A 16,824-nucleotide genomic window follows, 5' to 3' on the forward strand; every position below is an offset into this window, starting at 1 on the left:
TGGGTTCAAAACCGTTTGAGATATTTTCGCCTTCTGAGCTAACTGTTAAATGACGCTACAGAAATGCTTTTTATTAAAATAGCAAGTGACTTGGTATGTATATATTCATAAACACTTCACATTTTATACTTGTAATCTGGCATGTAGCCTTGTAAACTGCATAGTTTCGTTATTTAACTCCTACATGTAAACTGGAGTTTTATGTCTTCAAAACATACACCATAAAATCTGACTGAATCATCACTGCCATTAGATGACTGCTGTATTTGAAGGTCATTTTCTTCATATTCTTTCTGGTGAACGTTATCTATATCACCTTAATTCACTTTTCTGTTCATCTGCAAAGCTGGTTTTGGACAACTGCATAATTGAGTCTTCAGAGGAAAAGACAAGTCGAGACTTCTATGTAAGTGGATGAAAAAATTTATGAAGACAGTACATTTTATGGTCTTAGGATGGAATAAGTCACAATATGCCTGGCTATATGTTAGCAGCGGTACATTATTTGAATAATAATAAAGTTAGAAAATCATCAGCTTGGCTTTTAGCTACTAGTACTGGACTAAATTCTAATACCTCTTAAAAATTTTCAATAGTTGCAATTATAGTTCTATAGTTGGTAAATTGAAATCAGCCAATATTTTAACTTGATTTATGAATAGTTCAGTAGTTATTGAACAATAACTGTATTTGAATCTGTGCTTTTAATATGTATTTGGCAAAAAACTCCTCAGTATTAGGATACTAGCAATTAGTCTCTTTTTTTCTCAGAAAAGCCACTGATTTAATTCTTTTTATTGCCTCTGTGACACTGAAAAGAACACATTTTTTACTTGAAAGTTTGGGAAGTACACAATATATATCCTTTAATGTATATATCAAGTTCATATGGATAAGATACATTTGTAGGTTAATATCAGATCTTAACAGAAAACACAGATGACTGATTTTATCCTTTGGGCTGTAAACGGCTTTGAAGTTCAGTTTCTGTAATCTTCATGCTTATGCATTTTAACAAGTATAACATTAAACTTGAGCAATCTATAGACTTTATCTTTGCTGTGTTAATTGTTGCAATCAAGCTGGGTATCAGAGGTTACGGATATTTCAAAATAACAGTGATAGAAGACGTATCTATGCATATCAAAAGCATGCCTATCATAAGTAGTACAATTGTCATCAATAATTCAGAGTCCAACGTGTTTCTTCCTTGTAAATTCTTGTCCAAAATCTTAAGCAGTAGATTGCTTTCACAATGCTAAGGAGGCATGAATGTTCTACAGTTATGTTACCTTTGAAACCATATTGAAAACCACCTTATCAATTATTATATTGGATTGTGTCTACATCATTAACAGAAAACTTGCAAATTTTCTGCTACTGTACATTTTCTTTATAGTGTGTTATGAAAGCCATATAACTTTTAAATACAAGCTTTTCTTCAAAGTCAACATTAAAACAAATTACAGTTATGAGAATGACCTTTTTAAACTGTAATATTTTAAGAAGAAATGTGTACTTTTTATTTTACAACTCAAAATGTCTGTTTGTTTAATCATCTTACAGTCACAGATGTGTATCTTGATGGCATGTGTTCACTGGCAGAATAACAATCAGTACACATCAGTGTTCTAATTACTTTGACACAATATGCCTTTTTTTTCTCTGGAGGATAACCTTTTTTAAATTAAGCACATTATCTCAGTCTTAGATTTTCAGTTTCATCATATTTAAACGCTGGTGTATGTTTATTACTCAGATTGAATATAACTTCAGATATCTTCAGTGTCCCCTGACACTTAACAAGAAACTAAAGGATGGTGAAGACATTTTCTATGAACCACTTACCACTTTAAATGTAAGTTCTTTATTTTACTCTGACATCATTCCATGCTGTCTTGCTTTAGATAAAATCAAGAGGTTTCAATTTTTTATCATAATATTTCTTCTCCAAAGCCCATAACTCTGTATATTTAAAGTATATTGGAATGAAGTCTGGACAAAAGTTCTTATAGTCTAAGTAATAAATAACATTTCTTTTAGGTTTAGATAAAAATTCTTAGTTTATTTAAACAACTATGAATGTTTCAAGAGAACACGCTGTACATGCAGGTAAGACATGAAAAAACCATACTCCAGTCATTGTAGTAACCATGCACTGGAATGTAGGGCATTGAAAAACCTGACAAAACTGATTTTTTCATATGCTAATTGCAAAATACTTTCTGTGCCTAAAACAAATTTTGCTGTTCTTTCACGTTGCCAGTCTGTTCTCTCATTCTTTGTCAGAAAATGTTTACAGAACAAACCTTCTGGCTTAATTTGATTACTTTTTGGGCTTCCTGTTGGCAATTAGACTTGGTATACTGTCTAATAATAAATAAATAAGTATTCTCTCATTAAATGTGACTAGAAAAGCAATAGTCTGTACAATTGTTTAAAGCTTGAAATAGACTAACAGAGCAGCAGGAGAGAAGCTGGATGCCTCAGTAGGCAGAGAAGGCAAGATAGTAATAGCTTTGGGCCAGACTGCATAAACAAAAGAACTTAGCAATATCTTACAGACATTTTGCTTTTCGTTAGGCTAATATTCAAGTAAAGAAGGCGGCCTAGCCAGTTTTGTAAGCACTTTACTTAGCTAGATGAGATAAGTTTGATCCTTCTGCTTTCTTGTTTTGTAGGCCATGGTACGCCACAATCGCATGGAGCTACTCAGTCATCCCGTGTGTAAAGAATATTTGCTTATGAAATGGTAGGTGTATTTTAATGTACATAAAATATAATATTGCATGTGAGGATGAAGGCTATTGTGCCTGAGAGTTGTTTACTGAGATGTACATATTTATAGTGTTGACTGAAGCAAATGTCTTTTCCATATAATCTCTCATAGGCGTATTTAGAATACGCTGATGATTATCATATAAAATGTAGCTTAGCATTTAGTAATGATTCTTTGATATTTACAGCAAAGACAACCACTATCTTTGTTTCCGCTTTACTGCAAAAATATATAATAGGATTGCTGAGTTGAAAAGGAACAGTATTTCAGAATGGCTGATACACTTTTGTCCACATAAAGCTCGATGAACACATTCATCACAAAAGGATGTTTTAAGAAATGTTTATTTCCTCATCTTGAAAACATTGGTGGTTGTTACATATGAATGCATGCTCTTCTAAATTTGTAAAGTGTTGTAACTTTAACGTTCTCACTTTCAAGGATGGCCTATGGGTTTCGAGCACATCTAATGAATTTAGGCATATATTCTCTCGGTCTCATCCCACTGACTCTTCTGGTCACTCACATACAGCCAGGAAGACCTTTGAATGGAACAGAGATCTATGAAGCAAGACCATTAGAATATGAGGTACTGAGTTTTCTTACTCGTTACAATATGTTTAGGATTTTTATAGCAAAAAGGTATGATTATTTAAATAATTTCTAGAATTATTTATGATTTAACAACTCTAAGGAATAGAATTGAAGTGTATATTTTTAAACATTCAGCAGCAACTTCTGTAGGTAATTTTCAGTTCTTATTTCTTATTTTTAATCTTTTCTGAAAATTCTACATCTGGTACATGGTTACTTCAATTTCTTCCCTGAAGTGAATATTTCTTTAATGTTGAAGAAAAGGGATTAACTTGTATTTAATTATGAAAAGACAGAAAACAGTGAATTCTTTAGCTTTCTATGTCCTTTTAGTTTTCAACCAAAATAACTGGATAATGCACATTTAAAATTTGACATAGAAAGAGTAGTCAATAATAAAGTGCTTTTGGGTATTCAAATATGTCTTTCTTTGCCCATATTATGTATTACTTTCCCTTGCAGGCCCAGTATTTCGTCACTAGGCTCATAAACTATAAGGCTAAGACAGAACAATTTTTGCCAGTCTGTATATAGGTACCTCATGTACAACAGTAGTGAAAAATATAACAGCGGAATTCAGTCATATATGGATGGAAAACTCTATGAAAGGTTTTTAAGTATATTGGTTGTTTCCTATAATCCCTGTTTATGAACTTAAAAGAAAAAAAATAGAAAAAATTGTGTTGTGCCAAAATGTGAATGATATACCCCCACTTTGGAATTACGATATCTCAAAACAAAAAACTTGATGAGGTAGCAAAGTACATATGCATCATGGTGACTTTTGAAAATTTGTCTCTCAGTCACAACTGTGATAGGTGTGGGGCTACTCTAGTAATTTATGAATGTTGATCTTGTTCATGATATGCATTGGATGGAAATGATGCTTTAGTTGAGGCCATAAGGAAAGCAAGCAAGGATGAACCCTGTCTCAGGATAAACCTGTCCTCCATAGATACTTTGGAGTTGTTAAGAGACAGACCTCAAACTTTTTTTTAGAAGCTGGAACTGGAATAATTAGGACACCGTAGCGAACCGAAGAAGTTAGACTTGCCAGGTCCACCGCTACAGGAAAATGAGGCTTTAGAAAAGAAAGACTTTGGTGTGACTGGTTGATCTCCTTTTTGTAAGTGTTTCCTTCCTGCAGTTAAAACTAAGCAGTATTCTGTCTTCTAAGAAGGCTGTGTTGTCCCTAAGCTGAACGTTGTACTAGACTTCCAGAGAAGGAACTGCAAGTTCTGCTGTTTATTGAACCTGTGAGTACAACTCATACATAGTGTTACACTCCCGTGTCCATGTGAAGGGCAGGAGAGTCACAGAGCTCTGTCTCCACGACATGAAGTCATATATTCTGAGAAAAGACACATGTGTCATTAGCCCTGAAACAGTAACATACTGGTGTTAATGGAGACAACATTTTGTTGTGTGGAGAACTTTTCAACTAATCCATTTCAAAAAAGCGATTTTATCACTAAAACCAAGGATTTTAGCAAGAAAATATTTTACAGTTCTTTTGGGAGAGAAAAGACATAAAACTGAAATAGGAACTCGAAAAGGATATGCTAGTAGAAATATGAAACAAAATAAACTCAAGGGATATAAAGCTTCATGAGGATATCCTGATATATGAAAAAAATCTGGAGAATCACATACCCAGCCAGCCCAGTACATGCAGGATTCTCAAAGGTTCAGAAGCCAGAAGAACTAGCAGAACTGGAAGAATTCATGCTCCACTAACTCACTCATCTTCCTGGTGGAAGACAGGAGAATGACAGGAGCTGCATATGGCAGACAGAGGAATAGCTCAGACTGACCCAGGTCCTTGAATCATCAGAGACGGGATGGAAGAAGCATAATTGGAAGAGGGAGTCCTGTCCTTCAATGAGGAATGATGCCAGCTGGTGCACTGGAAGCAGTGCACTGAACAGGAGCCATGAAGGTGCTGCGTTAGAGACTAGAGCAACAGAAGTGTGTATGAAATGTCGCGCACTGGAGGAGACAGTGTCCTAATGACCCAGTAATAGGAATGCAGTGGGGAATGCCAGCTCTGTAGGGAGCACAGTGTTACAGAACATGGCGCTATACTCTTAACCCAGGTTAAAGAGGGACATCGCAATGGGGCAGATGCTGATGTGTATTGCAGCAGCACTGAAAAGTGAGTGCCATGAATATGTGGTCTGCTTATGAGTTAACAAACCCCTCAGGTGGGGAATTAGCTCTAGAAGTTATTTATTAAAGATGAAGTTCACTATTGTTATCTATGCCAATAGAAGGCTTTTCACAACAAAGTTGTCTTTGCCTATATTGGTTGTAAAGAGAGACATCAAAGGGAGCAGCCACATAAGGATGCCAGGACTTCCAATTTGTCCAAAGACTTCTATTGCCATTCCGGATACTGCAATATGATAGTGAAGTTATGGACAACAGAATTTGTCTTTATGTTCGTCCAGTGGAAAAACCTACTGAAAATGTGGCATAGATACTGCAATTTCAGTTCCCAAACTTGAATAGTAGTAATAAGGAAGCTGCAAAGCAACTATTTATCATAGGAATGCTCAAACTTTCACACTTGGTTTGAATTACTTAAACACAATATGCATGACATGGATTTCACAATAAATATTAGTAAAACAGAATTTAGATAGTAATAAGTTTCTATGAAGCAAGCTAACAGAGTTTCTTAATTTGGCAATATAATGTATTTGTAGTAGGTAGAGCTGAAATAAACGTTCATATAATAATTTCTGTTTTGTGCTCTGATTTTTGTTTCAGAACTCATACTTCACAAGGGTGTGTATGTGTTTAGTTTTAATTATGAGTTTACTGGGAATCTGCAAAGAAATATTTCAGCTGATTCAGCAGGTAAATACATAGAGAAATAGCATTAAGCAGACAGTGTGTTTGCATAGCAGTTTGTGTGATATTGAAATAAATCTGATTTTTCCCTAATTAACAGGGAAATACCAATTTATACAAGATTAAAAGTGAGAAGAGGATTTAAATAGTGTATTGAATTCAGTCCTTTAATGATGCATGACTTGTAAATGTGTATCTGTCTCTCTTAAATCCTAGAAATTGAAATATTTGTTGGATTACTCCAATCTGCTGGACTGGACAATTTATACTACAAGCATAATTTTTGTGTCTTCTTTATTTATTAATACACCAGCTCATTTGCAGTGGGAATGTGGAGCAATCGCTGTATACTTGTCTTGGATGAACTTCTTGCTTTATCTTCAACGGTAAAAGTTAATTACAATAAATTACTTATTTTGAGGTATTTTATGTATCCTAGACCGTGACTGATCAAGTGTGATAGCCCTATTTTTTATTTTTGTTTTTTTTCAAGCTGTACAAGTTTCCAGATTAGGACCATAGGAATTTTTTAACCTGATGAACTCTAAAGTAGTTTTCAGTGTTTTTCACGTAGAGAATCACAGCATGTGTTATGGCAACTAAAGAAACAACAAGATTTATTTTAATGTTAAGCAAAGCCACCCCATATGTCTTTTTAAAAACGTGTTTCATTATACTGTATAGAGTTTCACTTAAAAAGAAAAAAGAGGATATGAATTACAAGAGGCAAAAGGAAGTCTGTTTTTATAAGTGATACCTGGGAGAAGGTAAATTCTTTTATCATTTCACAGATTAAATGGCACTCCCCACTTTTCTACACCATAGTGTCCTGTAAAAGAATTATAATGGATGAAAGTATTTCTTTATTTGCATCGGGTCTATTTATTGCCATTAATGATGTTAATGCTGTCACTGGTACAATAGTATCCAAGAGTCATGGACCGCAGGAGAGCTGGGTGGAGGGAAAAATAGTGTGGGTCTAGTGCTTAAGACTAATAAATTAAACAAGTTTGTGCCTGAGCAGGACTACCTTGCACAAAGATGAGGTGTGGCTGGTCAGCAAAAAATGGTGATTTGGAGCTGTTCAGAAAATAAGGATGACAGTATGTGATAACACTGCATATATGCTTTACTGATTCTTATTGTGTATATGCACTAATCACCCCCATGAGGTCTGGCAGACAGACAAACACGGCATTTGCTGATTAATTTCAGGATCATTTTACTGTAGTTGGGATGTTTAAGGACAAGGTTTGTAAACAGAGTTAATGCCATAGAGAGTATCTTCATGGTACTGCCTCTGCTGACAAACCTTGTCCTACAGGTGCCTGACCTTAGATGACTAATGAACGGACATGTCCTCTCTCGTCTGCTGTGTGCTGTGGGCAAAATGGGGGTTGAACCTAAACAGTAAAAAGTAAATTCATGATTGCCCAACCTTCCTTCTTCTGCTAGATGAAATGCTTCCCTGGCCTGAATATTTTTCATTTGTATACAGTAAAACTCTACACATCATTTTACTGACTCGTTCAGGCTATCTCTTCTCAAAGCAACCTGTAGCTCCATTGACTTCAATGGAGTTTTGCCTAATAAATGGCTAATAAATAGGAGAAGATCAGGTTTGCTTTGCTTCCAGCTTGATCTTTTCAGCCTTGCGCATAAAATCCCTCCACAGGATTTTCCCAGTTGCTACTGTTATAGCATAAAACAGTCATCTGGTCCCTGAATCTGGCAGAGGACATAAATTCCCAAGTTCAGGTTTGGGCGAAAAAGTAGCTGAATCTGCTTTATGACAACTCATGTTCTGAGATCTAGTTTTTGTGTAAGCCAAGAATGGGAGAGGCTTGCCAGATGACAGACTGTTGTTGGAAACACAGGTGTCTTAAAATTATGCTACTCCCCTTCTCTTCCTGAGCAATGTGTTTCTTTTTGTTTGCTTGTTTCCCATACTTTGTAGTGTCATAAAAAGCAAAGTCTTTTTAAATCAGGCATGTGGCTGCTAGATGGATCATGGTGCCAGTTGTTTTTGTTCTGTTTGCTAATTTGCTTCAAAAAGCAGCAAAAAAATGGATAATTTTCTAATGTTATTATTCCGAGTGCAGCAGTTGTACAATATGGTACTGTCTGTGCCTATGGTGAGAGTAAAAATTGTCCATGAAAAATAATATCTTGAAGAAGTACTGCTTTGGTGCATTAAAATATAAGATTATGTAGTTTAGGCTTGCTGTAAATAAGACCACTGGCATTCTTTTGGATGTGAAAGTACAACATGATCATACCATCTCAGAATGTCTCAGAGAGGCAAAGTATCTCTTCTCACACATGAAAATCAGGATTACTTATTGCCTTCCATAAATAACTGTAAGGAATTCTAACTTCAGTATTTAATTTTGCATATCTTTTCTGTTTACTTATTGCCTAGATTTGAAAACTATGGCATCTATGTTGTGATGTTCTGGGAAATTTTGAGGACTTTGATTCGGATTGCTGTCGTTTTCTTTTTCCTGATATTGGCCTTTGGACTTAGTTTCTTTGTCCTTTTGGGTTCACAGGTTAGTTGAATGGCACAGTTAATTTTTTATCATTATAAATATTATTTTTGAATAAAGAATCTCAAGAGGTTATTCACAAATTTCATCAGTTGGGTTTTTTCTTGATTTTGATATTTCTTCTTTTCACAGCAAACATATAGCACACCTCTGCTTTCTGTAATGAAGACATTTGCAATGATGCTGGGAGACATTAATTACCATGATGCATTCCTTGATCCATTACTAAGCAATGAATTGCCATATCCATTCCTGAGTTACACAGTTCTCATTATATTTACCTTGCTTATTCCAATCCTTCTTATGAACTTGCTAGTAAGTAAACTACTTATTAATATACAAAAGTGGCTAAGCACGGGTTTATACACAATTTTAGCACATAGAATTACTTTAGTGCTGATTCGTGACATTCATTCATTATTTAACAAATTGATATTTTCAGTAGCATATTAAAAAGTTGCCTTTCCCTGGACTCATTTTCCCTCCAGTTTACTGTTCTGAGTATTTTCCCACAGTTAACTCTTGCAGGGTTATCTTGTATATCTTTAGGTAGTAACTGTAATGGAATTTGAATTGGAGCTGCAATGTATTATTATGAGGTCTTGATAAAGAAAATTGGGGAACAAAGATTTTAAGAAGTACTTTGATAAATGCATGCTTCCTAGAGTAGACATAGTCTTAGTTGTTCAACCCCTTGCTGTATCATAACCTAGTGCTAACAATATTTTTTTTAAAAAAAGCCAAAACCCAGATCTTTATTGCACACAAAACAGCAATCAACAGTAGTGTTAAAACTAACTAACGAGCCTGACCTGAACAAAAATAATCAGAAAACCTGGTAATGGTGAGAAAGGGGTAAAATATGTAATACATCTTCAGCCATGTTCCATGGAACATCAAATTTTTTTAGGAAATCAGGTTTTTATATGAGCCGAGCAATACAAATCAAACAATTCAGGTTTTTTAAGTTATTCATTGCTGCCATGATCCTATTCAATCAAGAGGTCAACAAGTTTTTTAACATAACAGCAGTAATGAAGAATCAAAAAGAAGGGATGTTATTCTTGACAAATCTTTGAAGTAGCTCTTTAGTGACTTACTAGTAGACAGATAGTTGGCATTAAAAAAGCTTACTACATTTCTTGATATGGATTTTCCAAATATACACAAAAGCGGTATGTTTCCAAATTCAAGTGAAACAAAAGAAATTTAACTTTAGGGTAATTTTGGATTTAAATGTGAATAAGAAATACAATTGAAATCACAGACTATGAAAAAACAGATAATGAAATCTTTCTTGGTATTTGTAGATTGGTTTGGCTGTTGGGGACATAGCTGAAGTACAAAAATATGCTGCACTCAAAAGGATTGCAATGCAGGTAAGTAGCAAACCATAGCAACACCAACTATAGGAAGTAGATATTGTTAGAACACCATTTAGATAGTTAGCTGATTTATCATCAACATAACTAACATCTTAGGATCTCTGTAAAGCAAATGGGTGAACATGGGCATCCTATTCTGAATCTCACTTTCAGTCATGTGAGTCATTGTCAAGGAAATGTATAAGCAAATGCATTTTTAAGGAACTTTTGAACAGTCAGTTCAATGAATTCTGAGTTATTCCAACAACAGAATCTCAAAATGAGTAAATGCAATGTTCGAAATTGGAGAGTTGCCTTTTAAGGAGAGAATTGATGCAGTGGAAAGACGGCTAAGGTACACAGAAAACAAAAGGACACTAAATTCATTGCAGTATACTGAAGGCTCGTGCTGGTCTGTGTACTGAGGAGATAACTGTGCAATACCAGGTATGACTAAGGAACTTAACGTCACATTTCTAAATGTTTTTAGTTACCTTAAGATGTATAAAGACGCCTAACAGAATTTCTGTTGAAATCAGAAGAGTTTAGTAACCTATATGCTTTTGAAAACTATGTGCATCTTAGATATTTTCAAAGTAGCTTTTGCAAATGTAGTCCTTACAGCTTACATACTGGGGCTAGGGCAATAGCAGAACTTCATAAAATTTTCATTTTAACAAATATAACTTTGGCATACAGTTTTCAAAACCTTTTTTTCCTTTTGAACTGTATATCAAACTTGACTTTCACGAGTGGAAATACACAAAGTATACACCTGTCAAATAAAGCATAAAGATTACTTCTCACTAACATGTTCTTAGAAACTGTCTGTCCACATGCTTCCCTGAAGTTCTGCTCAAAGTCTGTATTGTAAGAGGAACTGATCATTCATAAAACTGATGCAGGAAGTGGCTTTGCCTATGTTCCCTGCTGGCTCTGCTTTTTCTAAAAAGTTTCAAAGCCTACCTAGTGGCTGAGCATAAAGAAGAGAGGTGTGCACAGACAGAATAGCCAAGAACAAGAACAGCTCAGAAATAACTTCTGGCAGTCACATAACTTTAAATTGTGTGCTGTACTTGCTTAGTTCAAGCGTATTTGAAGAATTCTCTTTTAGAATAACGTTTCCTCCCAAGAGATGTTTCTTTTGCTAGAGAGACAAACGACTCAAGCAGAGGTATAAGGGCAATTCTTGTAGCAATTAATGCTGTTCACCTGTTTAGGTATTCCTTTGCCTAGGAATGCTCAGGAAGGATGTTGTCCTTCAACTCCAGACAGTACTACAAAATATTTATTAAGCATGTAACCTTCTGTATGTTTGACAGGATTATGGTTGTCTGCAATAGGCTTATACTGTACATCCTGTTCTTTTAGATACATACGCTCAGTATTTCTGTAGCAATTTGAGAATGACTGGAAAGGTAGCATCACCTCAAAAGGCACTCATCTATAACATACTTGTATCTACCCAAGGGAAAACTTTTCTCACAGGCATTCCACTGGTGTCTTAATCTATACTGACTCTGTCATAATCTAGTAAAAGGATATAGCGCAATTAAAAAGAGAAGGATGACTCTCTTTCCCATTATTATTTGGTCTTAAAACCTATCATGGCTATGATAGGCATTCTGTCTTTTGAACATTTCTGCCCTGTAATTCTATACTGCAACCCACAGTGGACTAAGGAGCTATTCAAGCCATTACACAAGAGCTAACTCAGTTTTGGAACCATTTTAGTTATAAGAGTGCGCATCTATGTGGAATAATTAATTCTGCTAAGATACTCAATACTACTATGACTAGATGGTTTTAGTGTCTGGGCTGGACTGTTCAAATATTATACCATTGTTTGCAGCGTAGATATCCTCTGAGACTTGACATCTAGTAATAGTGATTTGAATATAATGGCACGATGGTTATTTTCACATGGTAATATGTCTTTATCTTAAGAGAGTATATCTTATTCTAAATGCAAAACTACATTTAGGTTAATCTTCACACCAACTTAGAGAAGAAGCTACCATTTTGGTTCTTAAGTCGGGTGGACCAGGAATCAATCACTGTATATCCCAACAGGCCAAGATACTGTGGATTTATGGTAAGATGGTGAATCTTAGACTAAAGAATTCTTACTAAAATGTGATATGATCGACTTACTTTGTACACAGATTGCTAGGAACATTGCATTAATAAGACTCAATCATTAACTGACATCAGTGGAATCGTGATTAGACCTTGACAATCTTCAGTGAAAATGATAAATCAGTTTGAGTGCAGCCTAACTTATTCAGATATAATTAGTGTTTGAATTCTCAGAATATCTGTGACTTTATTAAGTGAGAGAAGCTGCAAAAGTTATCAGACAGAAAATAGAATTACTCCCTTTTGGCATTTCTTCTTTTATTTGTTTACTTTTCATTTCAGCTGTTGTTGGTAGACTGAATTTTCTGATTAAACAACTTTTGCAAAACAAATGTTTGATATACAAAAAATAACTTCATAACAGAAACTCTTTTCAACTTTAACACTGTGTGGAGACTGTTACCATTCACTTATTTGGGATTTTTAATCTGTTGTCAGACTATAATATCTGATTTCATTTTGGTTCCATGTTTTGTTTAGAGCGTGTTCCAGTATTGCTTTGGGTGTGAGGACTCTACCACGGATGCACAGAGCACTGATACAACATTAGAACTGGAAGTTCTGAAGCAGAAATACAGGTATTCGTTGTGTTACTTTACTGCTGTAAAAATAAGTAGAACCAATATTACAAATATACTCTTATTTTAAAAAGTGTTCTAAAGCTCCACACTGTACCTAAAAAGTAAAATTCAATGTATCTAGTGTCCTTAAGTAAGCTCCCTCACTATGGTAACTTAGTATTTTATATTCTATAATGTATTTACCTTCAAAGTACTTGTGTGTTAGAGAAATATTTTTATCCCATGGCAGAGAAAGAAGACAGGCTTGTTTGCTCATTAAAGTAAACTGAAGTAATGGGGAAAATGCATTTTCATTTCGGAATTAGAGGTTTGTGTATGGAGGTTTTCAGGGGTTATTTTAAACTCACAATTGATGTAATTCCAATTGGTTTGCAAATATACACAATCTGTAACTGACTTTCCACTGGCCGGATGGTAAATCTGCTTCAGATTGTTTCACCAAAAATGGATTGGTGTCCTGGTTCTCCTTTGAACAAATCATCTGTTTCCCAAAGCCTTGGAAGGAATTCTCTGTACTTACTTTTCTTACTCATCGTACCAATATATCTGTAAGAAAGGTTTCAGAAAAGCCTTCTGTGAATGTACAGCTAGGAAAATCTGTTCATTCTCACTCTGTCTCACTCTCCCCTGGTCTTTTTTCCTCTCTTTTTTTTCTTTCTCCCTTTTTTTTTTTTTAATCTACTAAATTTTTGTCTCCCTGCACAGATTCTGATTAAGTATTTTTTTTGCATGAAGGACTCAGCAAGAGTTGAAAGGGTGAGAATACACCCTACAGATGTAGGCAAACCATGGAATTTAACAAGTCTTTCTTCAAATCCATACTACATCAATATATTAGGAATCAGCATAGCACATACTCTTTTTTTTTTTTTCCCCTCCCCTACAGAGAAGGAAGAAAACTATCATTTTATAAAATTATAAAATTATTTGGAATAGAATAACTTGTGGCCATTTGACTATGGAAAGTTATATTTACTGCTCTGAAAATATTGGCTGCAAACTTTGTTTTACTATGTTGCCAGTATGTTTTTATTGTCAGAGTTCAAAACACAGTTCCGTTCCTACTGAAGCTAGTGGCAATCAGTGCTGAGTGTATGTTTTTGGTTTTTGAATTGGGGTGGGATTTTTTTTTGCTTATATTAATGTTAGCTAATTGCTGCACTATTTTAATTCTTGCTGTTTTCACATATTTTAAAACGTACTTACTTTTTTGTAAAAGGAAAAAAAAAAGGGCAACTTCATCTAAAGAAGCCCCTAACTGTTCTTCACAGAGAACCTTTTCAGTCACAATGTATATTTCACGCTGCAATTTTGTGAGTCTAGACGTTCTAAAAAGTAGATTTTGAAAAAGCCTCTTTGGTAGTTTTATGAAGACAGTTTCTAGACACGTTTCCTATTTCTTTCATTGTTTCTTAAAAGATAACAAATATTGTGTTCTGTATGCGTGATACTAACTGATGTTAACTCTTTATTTGTATCAATTGCACTTTGGATAGCACTTTAAAAGAGATCAGTAAGTGCCTCATCAGTATCTCTCATATGCTGTTAAAGTAGCTGTGAAGTTCACTAGATGGTTGTGGATGCTTAATTGCCATTGCAAATCTGGCCCTTTTTTCTTGCCAGGCTACTTCAGTCAATAGGAAAAACTTTTGATAGAACTTTCATCATTTCAGAATTTTATTTTGAGAGTGAAGTTGCTCTTACCTTAAGTATGTAGTAAAAGTTGCTTTTCTCAAGAACCAGGAATTTGTTCTTTGATCCTATATTTCCTGAAACCTGGAGAAGTACCACAGCTTGAAAAATTAAATGTACTCCAGATAATATTCTTTGTTAGCAGAAGGGTGAAGTTGAAGACTGTCAGGTCTTTTGCATCTGTAATTTTAATGACTAAAATGTCCTTTGAAACCAAATGACAAAGCCTACTGTATGTATATTTTTTTCTTTTTTGTTTTTTTTAGGCTCAAAGATATATCAACACTGTTGGAAAAGCAACATGACCTCATTAAATTGATTATCCAGAAAATGGAGATAGTGTCAGAGGCTGAGGATGAAGACAGCAATGATTTATTTCAGCACAAGTTTAGGAAAAGGCAGTTAGAGCATAAGAATAGTAAATGGGATACAGTGTTAAAAGCTGTTAAAACAAATGTGCCTAACCCAAGCACAGAAAAGAACAATAGCTTCTTCTAGACATGGCTATGATATCATGTTGTATTATCATTTTGCTTTACTTTAGGGTCACTTCTCTTATTGTCTGTGCATAATGTTCATGTGATACGTCATGTATTCAAGTATAAAAAAAGGCCAGATCCAAAAAAAGGATGCAGGTGCTCGAAACAGTATTTAAGGAGACTGAAGATGTCTACATCCAAAACCGTGATCCTAAAAGTGGCTGGCTAATCAGGAAAGTGCCTAACTCACCAGATGCCAACCTTGCTGTCCTGATAGTTCCCAAGGCTTCTGCCTAGATCTGTTCCTGGATTTGGCCCTAATACTCAGATCTGTACTTGATTACATTACTTTCTGTTAGGAATATTTTTAGGATTTCTGAATTTTTAGAAATTCAAACTCTAATCATTTAGTATTCAGCTGTTTTGAGAGAGCCAATGGGCTTTATGTAGCTTAAAGAAAAAGTAAGAAACTAACCTGACAGATTGCGTTGGAAGTTTTGCTGAGTAAGGACTGCAGGATCAGGCCTGAAAGGTAAGAAATAAAAAGATCACGAAAATGTAACGTAAGGGTAGGACTGTTTTCTTTTGTAGATAACTATATGCAATTCTCAGAGGGATCATTTGTACTAGCATGCATATAGCAATGATAGAATGACATGTTAAATATTAGTCATTTACAACTTGCTGTCCTTATACTGCTAATGTGATTTTGGCCTTCCCGGTAACCTAAAACTGACCTTGCTACTTTAATCTGCACTTTGGTTTTATTATTTATTTACTGGATATTCAGTGCACTATGTAATATACAGTAATATATCAAATGTGGAAATAAACATGAATTAAACTGTGTTTAAGTACCTGAATATATTTGTTTCAAAAACAGTGCTAATAAACTTATTATAGCTATAAACTAGATGTGGTTGTAACGCTCTCTGGTCTGCTTTTGAATTCAGACATTTTCTTTAAGAACTTAATATATGTTAATTCTTCATGTAAAGAACAATTATGATTCCTGTTTATTTAAAAGGTAACCACCAGAAGGTAATTCACACCGTACAGAACTTGTACAATCTTCAGAAAACACAGGAAGATGCACTGTAAATTAGTGAGACCTGTGCCTTAAAATTGCCATGGATGACACGCAGTTCAGTAGGGAAAATGCTTTTTCACCCAGCTGCTTTATCCCGGCTTTGAGACTTCAAATCCTTGCCTGGTACAACAGAGAAAGGAGGAGGTTATCACTGGTTTTCCCTATTCTGCTACACTTACTAAGGTGAACAGTTGCTTAATATCAAATGGTGGGTGGCATCTGTAGAGATTCAGGAAGCATTTGGAATTTGTTTCTCTTCACTAGCAAGATTCATTGATACTTTTGAATCCTGTGGCATAAATCCACGCCAGTTGTAACTGAAGACGTCTGCTGTTAAAACTGAAGTTCTGTTCTGGGTTTGCCTCCCAGAATCTGCACTGGCATTTTGCATTTAAGTGTCACTGTGTGGTGGGTTGACCCTGGCTGGACACCAGGTGCCCACCAAAGCCGCTCTATCACTCCCCTCCTCAACTGGACAGGGGAGAGAAAATAAAACGAAAGGCTCGTGGGTCGAGATAAGGACAGGGAGATCACTCAGCAATTACCGTCACGGGCAAAACAGACTCAACTCGGGGAAAAAATTAATTTAATTTATTACCAGTCAAATCAGAGTAGGAAAATGAGAAATAAAACCAAATCTTAAAACACCTTCCCCCCACCCCTCCCATCTTCCTGGGCTTAACTTTACTCCCCAGCAGCGC

General features: G+C 35.1%; 1 protein-coding gene across 1 annotated transcript in view; it reads left to right on the forward strand.

The window, feature by feature from the left end:
• The window catches only part of TRPA1 (transient receptor potential cation channel subfamily A member 1), a 38,125-nt gene extending 22,206 nt beyond the window's left edge, over positions 1–15,919 (forward strand). The window contains 12 exon segments of the mRNA XM_050891879.1: positions 347–406; positions 1,760–1,858; positions 2,682–2,752; positions 3,221–3,368; positions 6,146–6,235; positions 6,446–6,615; positions 8,652–8,781; positions 8,911–9,093; positions 10,089–10,157; positions 12,127–12,237; positions 12,762–12,859; positions 14,821–15,919. Of these exon segments, the coding sequence (XP_050747836.1) occupies positions 347–406; positions 1,760–1,858; positions 2,682–2,752; positions 3,221–3,368; positions 6,146–6,235; positions 6,446–6,615; positions 8,652–8,781; positions 8,911–9,093; positions 10,089–10,157; positions 12,127–12,237; positions 12,762–12,859; positions 14,821–15,052 (1,461 nt within the window). The 3' untranslated portion in view covers positions 15,053–15,919.
• Positions 15,920–16,824: the final 905 nt, after the last annotated feature.

The sequence above is a fragment of the Gymnogyps californianus genome, chromosome 2, assembly GCF_018139145.2.
Source record: "Gymnogyps californianus isolate 813 chromosome 2, ASM1813914v2, whole genome shotgun sequence".
Classification (NCBI taxonomy): domain Eukaryota; kingdom Metazoa; phylum Chordata; class Aves; order Accipitriformes; family Cathartidae; genus Gymnogyps; species Gymnogyps californianus.